The sequence below is a fragment of the Buteo buteo genome, unplaced genomic scaffold, assembly GCF_964188355.1.
Source record: "Buteo buteo unplaced genomic scaffold, bButBut1.hap1.1 HAP1_SCAFFOLD_50, whole genome shotgun sequence".
Taxonomy (NCBI): domain Eukaryota; kingdom Metazoa; phylum Chordata; class Aves; order Accipitriformes; family Accipitridae; genus Buteo; species Buteo buteo.
Genome location: NW_027439216.1, coordinates 527,558 through 542,099, shown reverse-complemented (window position 1 = coordinate 542,099; position 14,542 = coordinate 527,558). Strand labels below are relative to the sequence as shown.

The 14,542-nt window shown below is 42.6% G+C and overlaps 1 protein-coding gene across 1 annotated transcript in view; it reads right to left on the bottom strand.

The window, feature by feature from the left end:
• Window positions 1-13,674, bottom strand: part of LOC142027659 (maestro heat-like repeat-containing protein family member 2B) — a 43,491-nt gene extending 29,817 nt beyond the window's left edge. The window contains exons 1-3 of the mRNA XM_075021952.1: window positions 13,623-13,674; window positions 7,128-7,326; window positions 430-835 (exon numbers count right to left, since the gene is read on the bottom strand). Of these exons, the coding sequence (XP_074878053.1) occupies window positions 430-505 (76 nt within the window). The 5' untranslated portion in view covers window positions 506-835; window positions 7,128-7,326; window positions 13,623-13,674. The remainder of the gene's footprint in view (window positions 1-429; window positions 836-7,127; window positions 7,327-13,622) is intronic.
• Between the last annotated feature and the right edge of the window lie 868 nt (window positions 13,675-14,542).

Sequence of the window (14,542 nt, the reverse complement as noted above, 5' to 3'; positions counted from 1 at the left end):
GTGCTGGGCTGTACTGGCAAGAGGGAAGTCAGTGGGATGAGGGGAGGGAGTCTTCCCCTCACCGCGGCAGTGGGAAGACCACCCTGGGGGACTGGGCCCATCCTGGGCTCCTCAGTGACAGAACGGCAGCGATGCGCTGGAGTGAGTCCAGCACAGGGGCCCTGAGCTGGCCAGGGGACGGACACGGGCTCCGCAAGGAGAGGCCGGCAGGGCTGGGGCTGGGCAGCCCTGACAAGAGCCGGCCAGCCCAAGTCACCTCTGAGCGGTCCCCAGCTGCCTCACGGAGGGCAGGGAGAGGATGGATCCAGGACCCTCTGGGACGTGCCTGGCAGCAGGATGAGAGGTGATGGGACGCAGCCCCCAGCACCCGGCTGGGACAGACACTGCCTCCAGCACGTATCAGACCCCAGCCTCCCACCAGCCCCTCACCTCTGAGCGCTCTCATCCTCCGCATGGGCAGCAGGATCCCACGGATCGACACGCTGCTCCTCCAGGCAAAAGCCATGAGCAACTGGGGCAGCACCAGCCCCAGGAGGAAGATGTAGAGCCCAACCACTGTGACCTCACAGAGGGCTCCGGTGACATGGGGACATGTGCTGGGGACGCAGCAGCACCCTGGGGACCCCCCAGGCCCAGAAATGCAGGATTTTCCATCCCTTGAATTTGCTCATGGTCCTCAAACAGTTTTAGCAAAGACTTGCTCCAGACAGCCCTTCCCAGCTCTGTCCCTGGGAAGACTGGGACTTCTTTTCTCTCTCAGAAGAGAAGACTTTTCCTTCGGCAGGGGACTGATACGGGTGGGGTGTCCCAGGCCCTTGTGCCTGAAGGCAGGAGTCTGGAGAAGAACAAGCAGCAGTGGATGGGGATCAAGTCAGGTGAAAGGCAGAACATTAAAGCAATTAAGTTTACTAAGAGTAAAGAAATGAGTCTTAGGACCATCAAGAAGAAGGAGAAATGTTTGTAGAGCACGCAGATGGAGTAGTGCTCACAGAAAAAAAGTACTATTTGCGAATAAAACAGGATAAGAGAAGGAGAAAAGTACACAAGCAAAGGGGTCTGGAACCAAGTAAGTTGCAGAGAACCAGCTTCTTGGGCTTTATACACTTGTGTTAGACCTACCTCTTCCTGCCACATCTTATTAAAGAGAATATATTTATTTTGCTTTTCCGTTCAGCATTTGTTGTTGATTTTCTTTTCTTGTTACAGACAAACCATTGTATATTTTGCTAATGAAATATATTTCAAGTTGTATAGTTGAATCCCAGCCTATTAATCAACAATGTAGAAAGCTATCTTTTGACTGCCAAATAGAGCACAAACTGCTTGAAGTGTTTTATTTTAATGCTCTATAAGTAGTGGCTAATACTTCAGCTATATAAAATGAGCTATTGATATTTCAGTGCATTCCTATTTGGAGTGCAGAAAGCTTCGGATTTTTTCATTTGTATGTAATTAGGCTCTAAATTTTAATTATTTGCTCTACAAAGAAGGTAGAGAGTAGAGATACAAACATAAACTTTCTCCTGTATCCTTGTCATTTAATTACCATCATTTCACAGTCTAAAATACAAAGCTTTTCTCAACCACCTAATGAATGAGGTTCTTGTGTAATTGAATGCAGGGATATGACTGAAGAGCAGTAACTTCTGTGTCATTTAAAAATATTAGTGGAAAACAAAGTATGTGAGCTTTACGGAATAGGCAACACTAGTGAGCAGTATATTTAGAATATCTTTCCTCTCAGGACCAGGAAAAACAAAAAAAATGGTTTTACTCAGTAGATATGACATATGCTTATATCTGTAACACTTACTTGTTCACCCTACTGAATAAAGCTGTAAAAGTGCTTTTCTAGGTTTTCAAAGTTTTTGAAGTGCTTAATTCCAGCACCGGTAGAAGAGAGTAAAAAAGATTCCATCCTTCTTTGTGCACTATGATTTTGATTGATCACTTGCCAGTAAATTAACACTATACAAACCAGTGGACAGTAAAGGAATTGCATACATGGCGTTGAATGTACACTTTGAAAATGGTATTTTTCTTCTCCCCAACATTCTGAATGCTAATATATAGAAAATAAAATCTTAGCCTAAAGCTCCAGCCTCAGGCTGTGTCTTCAGAGACAATGATTACAATCTCTCTGTAAACTGAAAAATTTCAAATACAATTTTGAAGAAGAACAGAGAGACAGGAGAAGCTCAGTTTAAAGCTTCAAAGAATTTCTTGTTCAGTTAACTTACTTTTAACATATTTATTACTTTGGGGAGGAATTCATCTGCTGGATTTCAAATTTTCAAGCAGGATTTCCTACCTTTCTACATGATTTCCATTTTTTTCTCTCTACTAAGGGATTAAAACAAACCACTGCGGGGGTTTTTCCAATGGATTTTAGACTTAACTTTATTGCAAACAAATGTTACCAGTTATCCTCTCTATCCAGCTGGTTGGTTTTCTTCTTCTAGATTCCTAATATGCAGTCTCACAAACAAAAAAACCAAGATCCTTACTTGCTCCGCCCTAACTCTTACTATATGCTGCTGGTGCATCTGAATGAAAATATTTCACTGTATGAAAAACATATTTTTGACAAGCCAACAGCAATTTTTAAAAAAATTATAAATTCTCAGAATAGTAATTTATCCCACAGTTTGGATTTAAAAAATTGAAAAAGATCTCATCTGATGAGGTATTCATTTTAAGCTCACAACTCATGTATCAAATCAGTTTTCATAAATCTGAAAAAAAAAATAAAAATCATCTCTTTGCTGAAAAAAAAATGATAGACTTCAGCTAAAAGAGTTTTTCAGAAAGTCATGTGTGTCTGTAAAGAGATGCTTACAATAAAAGTGCCTCTTAGCTACAGTGGTCTTGTGTACTTAAGCACATCTACTTTGATTTGCAGCCAATATCCTGATATCAAACCAATTGTCCTTCTATGTTTTTCTTCTACTAAACTGTTGTTTGTTTTTTTTGATGACTGTAAGTAGTAGTGCACGTGACAGAGCTGATAAGGAATCCAAATTTCTGCCAGCCTGTGTCTACATCCTGTTTAAATAACCCCCTGTTAACTCCTATGGAAGCTGACGCAGCTGCAAGGAAGATACTATATAGTTCATTATGCCTTAAAAGACCTCGTCTGACTTGATCAGCTCATCCTAGTAGTACTTCTGGTAGTACTTCTGAAAAATAGCTTTATGGATAAGGACTTCAAAGTCAAGTTCTCAGGAACGTTTTTATTTCAGGAACCTTAATGAAGCATCACAGCTACAGCAGTTGCATGTTTCTGTTCTATCATTTCATTTTCCCATACTTGATGACTGACCACTTGAACAACCACAGTGCATTTAAAATTCATAAATGTATGTTAACATAATACTAGGGATGAAGTTCTTTTGCATGACATTGAGGGCAGAAGACAGGAGCAGAAAAGGGCTTCACAGTTACAAGAAGAACAAGATTTGGATTAGAAGCAACTCAAGCAGCCTGTTAACTCTTGAAGCACAATTTTTGTGAATTTCCCTTGTCATCACTTCAGAAACACTCTCTAAATTATGAGCACGTGCATGGTTTTGCATTCCCACTTTCTATTACCCATTGATATCAGAAGCTGAATTAAGTCTGACACTTTAACACTAATGGAAGGGATTACCCCATTGCATTTTGTCTAATCTTAATTTTCTTCTGTTTAACTTCAGAGTTAGCTATTCATTTTGCTTTGGTATTATTGTTTCTGGTTTTTGTTGTCTTGTTTACCACTTCCTTTAACTTTGAATTCCCCCTAGGGGTTGATTAGCAATGTGCAATTTAATGGGGAAAATGACTACTTCCTTGCCTTGCAAGATTTAGAAATGGCAATTATAAAAAGTTCCCATTCCAGCTTTTGCTCTGAAACCAAGTCTTTGAAACAAAACTCATACTGCCTATCTTCAGCAATATTGTTTTGTGAGCTCTTCAGCAAGCCATTTCTTATAAAATTCACAGTAAGGACGACAGTTTTTGCTTTGTGTCCATACAGGGACACAAATTTGCTTTTCAACTCTCAAAAATTCCACATCTTTACAGATTTTAGACTAATTTCAGGCTGCCTGACTGCCACAGTTTGTGTGCTGCCTGATTTGTTACGTTTGCTGCCAAATCCCCTGTTCAACTACGCTTATACGTCCCAGTAGCATTCTTCATGAGGACACATTGCAGGAGACGAGAAACTTTATTCCTTGCATTACCTCAATTACACATGTCCATCCTTAGGTTCTTTACAATCATATAGTATCTGCAGATATACTGATGATCTGCGTACTGGTATATGCAATGTACATTGTTTCTTTTTATAGCATTAATGATACTCAGCTTATCAGATGGAGAACATTTTCCTACTATGATGACATTTTTTAGTGCATCATAATACTTGTGTGTATCTTCCCACTCTCTTCTAAATATCTCTATGTTTTTTGTTTGAATTTCCTGGTATTTTCACATTTCCTTGAGCTTGTTTGCAGTCATGGTTTGAGACTCTCGAGTTTTAAAAAAACATGAGATCTTGTAATATCTTTCAGGCTCTTGAACAGGAGCCGGATCTCAGGGAGCAGGAATGGATGGACTCTCCAAGGAGATGTGGAAGGTTCATCTGCAATAGTTTGGGAACTCCAATAGGACCCAAAGGGATACTGTAAGGATAGTAAGGATTCTAACATTGTATGTTCACTCTCGAGATCTCCATATGACCTAAATGGACCTAAATTTCAAAACAACTTCTACTATATGAAAATGTTAATACGAGAATGCTCTCAGGGAAGGATCTCCAGTCAGTGAATGTACTGTTGAGATAAAGAACACCATCTGGACTAAAGAGCAACCTGTGAGAGATACTAGGCCACTAGATAGTCTCAACTAACTAAACGGACAAGAGTAATGTCCTGTATGTATCACACAGCTACCACACTCAAAAAGGCCCACAGATAGACTGTATCACTTCCAGATAAATCCCTGATGCTTTTGAGATTGACACTGGTCTAGAGAAGGAAAAGAGTAAATAAAATGGGCTAGGGACTAATCTCTGGTTCGCAGGTTGGCAACACAGCAGTTTCTACTCACTTGCCAGAATTTTTTTTGTCCTCAAAATAGTACAGTAACATCTAAAGTGCCTATTGGGAACAGATCCTAGCATATGCTGTTGACTCAAGCCACTCCTGAGAACTGTCTGGGAGATTACTAGGTTGGAGCAGATCAAAACTATGCCAGAGTATGCTAGCAATAAAAACGCATGGATGACTTCTCAGCAGTGCTCGAGCCCTTGCCATTCACTGTTTCACTCACTTGTAAATACACAAGCTAGGTGACCAAGACTAATGCACTGAAGTTGTCTTACTGAAAACAGCAGCACCAAAACTGTCACTGCTTTTCTAACATACAGCATGATTTCTGTATGCCTGCTATGATGCATGTGCTTATACAAGACTCAGCAGGACTCAGTTGCAGTATCGAAGTCAGACTGAGGAGTCTTTAGAAAAGTATTTCTTGGCACAAATTTCACCTCTTTTTGTATAAGCACTAGCTGGGGTCCCAATTTTCACATGTCAAGACAAGTGCTACTTTTCATATGAAGATTTAAGTCATACAGCCTTATGCAGATCTGGCAAGAAACTATAAATGTAAAGACACAAGAACTGATGAAGCTGAGGTTGACAGGGAACATCCTAGCTAGAATATTATCCAGGGAACTGCTGAAGCTGCCGATCTCTGTCATCTTTTCAAAGTCACATGTAGCACAAAAGAGGGCCTTCTTCAGAAATTAATGGCTCCATAGATAAAACAATGGATTAGATCAGTTTCTCAGGAACTCTTTAAGTTCTCTGTCCTCTGCTCTGATAGGTGTTGATTCAAGATCTCTCTGTACTCAGAAGCTCTACAGTTGGATATCCTGGCAGGAGCAGTGGGGGACAGCAGCCAGGCAGACCAACACCTACTCCTTGTTCTCTCCGTTAAGTCAATAAACCTGAAGGAGCATAAAAGTGACTCCTCTGAGAGCAAAACCAGAATGGGATGAAGGGGCCTGAGATTTTTAGAACTGGTCTCCCATATATCAGAACGATGTAGCAGGAAACACTTTCTTTTGATCCCAATTCACAGTTCCTTCATAGCCAGAAGAAATTTCATTACAGGAATTTTCAAACCACTAAACTGGCAAAAAGGCATACAAGCCTTTTTATTCCTTCTTCTCCTTTTATACTTGTTCCATAAAACCATTTCCCACTCTCCAGCTCACGATCTCTCTAAGCAGGAAAGTCCTATCTGCCACACACTTGTCATAACCTAGGTAGGATATGACAAAGTTTCAAATACATCAGTATTTATAAAATTAGAAATGTCAAACTGCAGAAAAGAAAAATAAAAAGGAAAAAAAGGGTGGTGGGGTAAAAATCAGTTTCTACCTTGACTGTTAGGCTCTTAAGCTGCCAGTATTTAACATTAATGTTTCTACTTCAGGCTCATGATTGCTACAGTTCTGCCATTTGTGGATATCAGTGTGAGATTATCTGCCTTTCACCAGCTCAGGCAATCCACTTCTTGATGGATATGATTTTATTTTACCTTTTAATGTTTAAAATGGTGAGAATCCAGCCCTCCAAGCTATCATTACGCTTCTCTTGATTTAAATACAAGAAATTAGCTCCACGGGTACATTCATCCACAGGAACGTTAGCACTTCCAACTTCATAGACAACCATAAATTATTTCTGTCAACAGCAAATTACTAAACATAGTACAACACTCTATGAAAGACAAAAAGAATGCACACAATCAGCATTTCCCTTTATGACTATGAAAAGCTCTAACAGCAGATAAGCCTGAACTAAACATCAATCAAATCTGGACCCCAAACAGGGTACGGCTTATGATATGTCACACATCTGGACTCGACTATCGAAAGCAATCATGCACTTAGGAAATTTGAGGCTGTTATGCAGAGGTTTAACTAGAGTCTTGGCAACTCAATTTGGGACATGAAAGGTATTTGCACTACAGTACCAGGTGCAGTAAAGGAAACTGGTCTTGCAGTTCGATTCCAACACCGCGTCCGCAAACAAAACAAGGCAGCTACGTGTGAGGAACATGGATGGAAATCTCACCTGCCATCCTGAAGTTACGCTGTGGCATTTCGTCACTTCTTGTCACTTTCCTCGGGCTTGGTAAAGCCTTTGCAGAGTCTGAAGCAAAGGCCCATAGCTTCTTCCCGTTTGTAACAGTGGATGCCTGGGTTTTGGCAGGTTGGTTTGCTGTGGGGCACCACTTGTACCCTCGATTTGCCTTCACACATGCGTCCTTGTACTAAAAAAGGAAAATTGCCAGTCATGACGTTATACTATCCACAGGGCAATAGAGTGCACTGCTTGTAAGAGCATTTAATACAGCAAATAATCCTTAAATATCTTGATTTTTTTGACAGTTTAGTCACGTGCTTAGAGTCTGACCGCCAACACAATCTAACAAGAAGAACTATTAAGATAAGTAGAGATGCATTTAAAAAAGTGGGGGTTCTCTTTCCTCTCCTGAGGGTTTATCACCCAGAGCAGGCTGAAGTTCTGATCCTGCAAACTGCTCCCCAGTGCTTGAATGCTCACTCTGGGAAACAAATTCTTTGGCAGGTCCAATCTTTGTTTACTTTCTAGTTTGAATGAAATGAAAGCAGACGTTTAGCAATAAATGCAGCATGATGCTCCTTACCTCATACTCCTTTTCCTCTAATAGATCTGTACCTTAGACTAGTTGAGGATATTCTTTCCCAAAGCAGGCACTGAAAACCACTTAACCGTTTAACTGTGAAACACGTTACCACATCAGGTGTGTGCCGTTGGTGGAGCGGAGACTCCCCGGCCACCCAGCGCTGTTTTGCCTGCTTGTTACTTGCTACAATAAACCTTGATTGGATTATCCCCGGGCTGGCGTACAAATTTTCATCATAACTTATAACAATTTGGTGCCGTGACTCGGATAAGGTTAACTTCGTTTGGAATCTAAACCCTGGGGAGGCGCCCCATCCTTGGATGGCCCCGGAGTGGACGATATCCTTTCCAAGACCCTTACCTCTGAACTCTAAATTTGGCAAGCAGGCAAAAGAACACTGCAGTACCCCATAATTTTCGTGCACGAGGATCCGGACGAAGACTCCAGGTTAAGTGAGTATTGAAAGCGTTTCCCGTTCAGTCGGGGTGGGTTTCCCAAAGTGTGCATAAACGAGACGCTCCCGAGAGGAGCGAAGTGAGTGCGGACCCTCTTGTAGTGCGGTTCTCATTTCCCACGAGGGCATGAGCCACGAACGAGGGGCACGTGTGTGTGTGTGAGAGAGAGGCACTTCGGAAGATGGGGCAGAAGAAAAGCAAGCCTTCTGACTCCATGGTGGGTTCCCCGGGGTGTAGGTCGCCTGGGAAGAGGGATGACTCCATAGGGAATCCTAAGGTCAGTCTCCCTATGATACCGCCAGATAGTCCTTTAGGGTAATGATTGCCCATTGGGATGACTGGCTGCCCAGACAGGGCAAAAGCAGAGAGAAAATGATATATTAATGCATACAGGGGTGGGGTGGTAAACAAATCAGAGGAGATCAGGTATTTCGGCCTGTTTTGGGGACGTTTGACGATTGGATATGTCAAGCCTTAAACATATATGTAAATTCTAAGGAACCCTTGAGTTTAGAAGAGAGTGAATATGCTCATTTATGGATAAAATTAGATACCCAAATCCATGTATTTGCTCTAAGTGAAAAGAACCATAAAAAAAAAAAAAAAAAAGAACTAAAAACCCCGAAGAACTTCCCACACCTCCTCCCCCTTATGTTCCCCCTACACTCGCACCTGACCCAACCCCCCCCTTCCTCCTCTTCCCCGACAGCCCCAGCCCCAGACTTAGACCCTCCGAGTTCCCCTGAGGAGAACAGGGGAATAACGAGGAGTCAGACCAGAAAGAAAAGCAGTTAGAAGAAAGATTATACCCCTTGAGAGAAATAGCTATAGGGGGTCCACAGCCTGGCATGGGATTTGTGTCAGTACCTTTGAATTCCGGAGATGTAAGGGAATTCAAGAAGGAGATGGGGAACCTTTTAGAAGGCCCCTTGGGAGTATCCGAAAGGTTGGACCAGTTTTTGGGTCCTAATATATATATACCTGGGAAGAGTTACAGGCAATTTTAAGTATACTATTCACAACAGAGGAAAGGGAAATGATTCGAAGAGCAGGAATGAGAGTTTGGGATCAGCAGCACCAACACGGTCCAGGCGCAGATATTAAATGGCCACTACAGCGGCCAAACTGGGATAACCAAAATGCAGAACATAGAACTCATATGGCAGATCTGCGCATTATAATTGTTCAAGGCATTAAGGAATCTGTTCCTCGAGGACAGAATATTAATAAAGCATTTAGTGAACACCAGAAGAAAGATGAGACCCCCACTAAATGCTTAAAGAAGATTAGGGGGGTCAGGGGATCTATTTGCTGGGGACCCCTAAGAAAACAGAGCCCTTGATAAAATTAAAATTATGTCCCCAGCATCAAGAAGTAGAGTTCCTTGTGGACTCTGGGGCAGAGAGATCTAGTGTCCAGTTAGTGCCCCGAAGATGCACACTGTCCTCGGAGAAATTACAAGTAATAGGAGCAAAAAGGGAACCGTTTCAGGTACCACTAATAAAGGGAGTAAAAATAGAAGCTCCATCTCGACTTGGAATAGGATCCTTTTTGTTGGTACCTGAAGCAGAATCTAATTTACTGGGAAGAGATTTAATGATTGAATTGGAAATTAATTTGGAAATAAAAACCAAAGAAATAGCAGTAAAATTGTGTGTCTTGACAACGGAGGATGAAGCTAAAATTAACCCCGAAGTGTGGTACACTCCAGAGTCAGTAGGACGATTAAACATTGCTCCATTTGAAGTCACTATTAAGAACACGGAAATTCCAATTAGAGTCAAACAATATCCCATGGCACAAGAAGGTAGACATGGATTACAGCCTGTAATCGAAAGGTTGTTACAGCAGGGATTATTAGAACCTTGCATGTCACCACACAATACCCCCATTCTGCCCATAGAGAAGTCAGATGGCTCCTATCGCTTAGTTCAAGATTTAAGGGAAGTAAACAAAAGAACTGTTACCAGGTTTCCAGTCGTAGCTAATCCGTATACGTTGTTGAGCCAACTCTCCCTGGAATTGAAGTGGTACAGTGTTATAGACTTGAAAGATGCCTTCTGGGCTTGCCCCTTGAAGGAGGAATGTAGAAATTATTTTGCCTTTGAATGGGAAGATCCAGAAACCCACCGGAAACAACAATTAAGGTGGACTGTACTTCCACAAGGATTTACAGAATCACCAAATTTGTTTGGGCAAGCTCTGGAACAAGTACTAGAAACTTTTGAATCAACCTCAGAGGTAACTTTAGTGCAGTATGTAGATGATCTGTTGTTAGCTGGGGAAGATCAAGAGACTGTTAGAAATGAGAGCATTAGATTATTGAACTTTTTAAGCCTGAAGGGGTTCAAGGTTTCAAAGTCTAAATTACAGTTTACTGAAGAGGAAGTAAAATACTTAGGACACTGGCTGAGTAAGGGAACTAAGAAATTAGATCCTGAACGAGTGAATGGTATCTTATCCCTCCAGGCACCAACAAGCAAGAGACAGATAAGGCAGTTGTTAGGACTTTTAGGGTACTGTAGACAAGGGATTGAAAATTACAGCAACAAAGTGAAGTTTTTGTATCAGAAATTAGTAGGAGTAAGATTAATAAAACGGACTCAGAAGGATGAACAGAGTCTAGAAAGCCTCAAAGCTGACCTTGTAAATGCTCCGGTATTAAGTTTACCTGATACTAAACGACCGTTTTATTTGTTTGTGAATGCAGAAGGAGGAACAGCCTTTGGGGTATTAACCCAAGAATGGGCTGGAAGAAAGAAACCTGTAGGTTATTTTTCCAAATTATTAGATCCAGTTAGTAGGGGATGGCCTACTTGCCTACAAGCTATAGTAGAAGAAACATTTGACTAAATTAATCATTGAAACTAAAATGAACCGGATAAAATGTTTACCATTAGCACTATTAAATGTAAGGACACAACCCAGAGCAAACACTGGGATCTCTCCTTTTGAAATGTTATAGGGGATGCCCTATGACCTAGAAATGCCGATTGAACACCCAAAGATAGAAGAAAAATTCTTACAGGAGTATATCATTAAACTCATGAAGAGACGGCAAGAACTAATAAAGAAGGGACTGATAGTGCAGAGGCCACCATTAGATATTGCAATACACAAAATTATGCCTGGAGACAAGGTATTGATCAAAACTTGGAAAGAATCATCTCTAACTCCCTGTTGGGAGGGACCGTTTCTTGTTCTGCTTACTACAGATCCTGCAGTCCGGACTGCCAAAAGAGCATGGACTCGTGCAAGCAGAATCAAAAGACCAATGCAGAATTCTCACTGGGAGGCGACCAGAGACCCTGACAGCTTGAAAATTAAGTTCCGAAGAAAAGCGGATGAGTGAGACTATCTTTTGTAAAGATCCTCACTGTATATGTTATCCCTTTGTATGTTACAGGTGTAAACTCTGTAGAGAAAAGTGGTGCACACATTGCTCCTATGGGTATTCCCCTCTAGTGGTATTTGCCACGAATGTTATTATTACAAACGGGAATTAACTGAGCAAGCATTACGTGTGGGAGTATCAACCGGGAAAATTACAAAGGACTCCAAAGAGTGGTGGGATATTTTTGCTAAAGGCATAAACCCTGAGAGGTGTTGTCTTTACGCCAACGAGCCGTGTTCAACGAAGGCTGAAATACTGCCAATATCTTGCAGACGAACAGTGGTCAGAGTGGGGTGGGGAGCTTAGAAAGTGAAGGATAAAAACTGGGACGCATATAAGTCAAAGCGAATCAAATATAAAGGAGGTTCCCCTGAAGAATACGACTGCTGCCGAGAAGATGGTACACCTCACTGCTCTAAGCAACAGAGTAGGCAGAGAAGAAGGCAGAGACGTACTGCTGTTCGGATTAAAGTTGATGAACCACCTCCAGAGAAGGCTCACGGAGCCTCTTGACTTATTACTCCCAAACAAAACGTCCTCAGAGCTTCCCCGAAGTCTCCCATCTCTCACCAGGGGTAAAGACAAAAACCAAAATGATTATCAACAAACTCGGAATACCTGTCGCAAGGGTAAGGGTACACCACTTTTCTTGAACTTAAGATTAAGCATTTGGATGATAAGACTGTTACTAATGCTGATAGGGATAACCCAAGGTAAAGGGAACCCCCACCAACCTTATAAATGGACGCTCTATAGGTGGGAGGATCAAATGATATTACAGCAAGTAATTGCTACCGGGGCCCCAAGTTTTAATCAATCGTTATGTCAACTCGTACCCAGAGACCCATGTCTACATAACTTAGGCTTTTAGTTTTGTCCTAGTTCTCATAATGTTAATATTAACCTTTGCACCTTGTATATTGAATAGAATTACTGGATTGATAAAAAATCAATTAGAAGCTGTACACCTAATGTTGATAAGAAGACACTATAAGCACCTAGAAGAAGACGAAATTGTTAAAGAAACTCCCCTTCTCTCCCTAGCTCGAGAAGCTCTTGCCCAGTTTGAGGAACAAAATAAGAAAAACAAAAAGGGGGAATTGTAATAAACTTTGCATAACCAATTTGTTCATCAAACCTGTTGATTGTTAAAATATATTGATCTCTACAACTTAGTAACTAAGCTGCTTTTAACTGTAATAACCACAGTAACAAGTGCAGAAACTAGATATTGAGCTAAGTAAGCAGGATGAGCCAGTCTTGATTACCTTATCATATAGCTCCTCAAGAGCAGTTTTCTGAGAAAATAAGGAACTGGTCCCAGAAACCGGCCAAGGCCGATTCCGTGGCTTGGACAGATAAACTTGAGGGAGTGTCCCCTTGGAACTAATCGTAATACCTCTCGGAACTAATTGTAATACCTCTTGGAATTAATTTGAATGCAAAGCGGGAATAGGTCATGCATATGTATAGGCGTACCTGCAACTCCCATACATATGTAACACTTAACTGTTTAACTGTCAAACACGTGACCACATCAGGTGTGTGCCGTTGGTGGAGCGGAGACTCCCCGGCCACCCAGCGCTGTTTTGCCTGCTTGTTGCTTGCTACAATAAACCTGGATTGGTTTATCCCCGGGCTGGCATACAAATTTTCGTCGTAACTTATAACAAAGACGCAGCGTGCCTTGTGGCAGGATCACCATCGCAAGTGTATCGCTTGCATTCATCTCCATCTTAATCTGCCGGCTGGCACTTGCTCCCTCCAGGCTGTAGCCGGGATAAAAGCGATGCAGTTTACAAGAAGCACAGCACCGTGTGAGCCCGCTGTGTATTTATAAAAACGGCTACAAATACTAAAGCTCTGCAGGGACCGCTGACCCACACAGAGGCTGTGTTTTCTGAAGAGGGAGTCTGTGTGAAACCCACAAACCCAGGACTGTGACCCCCCTCACCCTGCCCCTTCTCTCCTTCCCTCAGCCGGGCCCGGCTCCCACACCCCCACGCCCGCCCAAGGGCCTCGCTCGCCTCACGGGCAGCCCCAGCCCTCACCTCAGCCGGGCCGCAGCTGGAGCAGAGACTGCAGAGACCAACATGGCCGCCCGGCAGCCCCGTGCCCCAGGACTACAGCTCCCAGCATGCCCCGGGAACCACCAGGGCCCCCGGCAGCCCCGTGCCCCAGGACTACAGCTCCCAGCATGCCCCGGGGCGCTCCTTCCTGCTGCCTGACCCTGCAGGGACACCGGCCCCGGCCCGGCCCCGGCCCCCGCAGGCCTCATGGCCGCCTGCCTGGGGGAGGACGAGGGCGAGGGCGAGGGCGAGGACGAGGACGAGGACAAGGAGGAGGGGAAGGACAAAGGGGCAGGACGATGAAGCCCCGTGGGGCAGGAACCTGTGAGTCAGGTTCCCTTCTGCACTCAGCATGAAAGGCCTTGTGAGATATTGTCCTGACACAAAGAACCCCAAACATTCATGAAATGCAAATCAGACCCATACCTCCAATCCCACATGTAATGAGGTAAGAGAGATTTTACAATAGCCAATATATTTTCAGCCTGTATCTCAAGATAAGATGATAGCTTTTTCACAGACTTTGAGCAATACAAAAACCAGGACTAAAACACCCTACCAAACACCACAAGATCCAAGATAGAAATCACAATTTTTGCTGGGTAACATCAGCACCACCTTTTTTCTTTCCTTCTTGAAAGACTTCCATTCCTCTACCGATTTTATTATTTTCCCGTGAAACAAAAGTGTTCTAGATGCTTGTCTTATAAAAAGGCTTTAGTGAATAACTCTAGTTTTAAAGATTACAACCAAATGATCTTTTTCTTCTTTCCTGCTGAGATTCCTGACTTTTGTAAGCCTCTGGATTTCACCTCTACTGCAGGAGAACAATAAAAAACTTCTTGCTTACGAATTTTTAAAATGTGAAATGCAAGTACAAGATGAATAGAATTTTGAACACA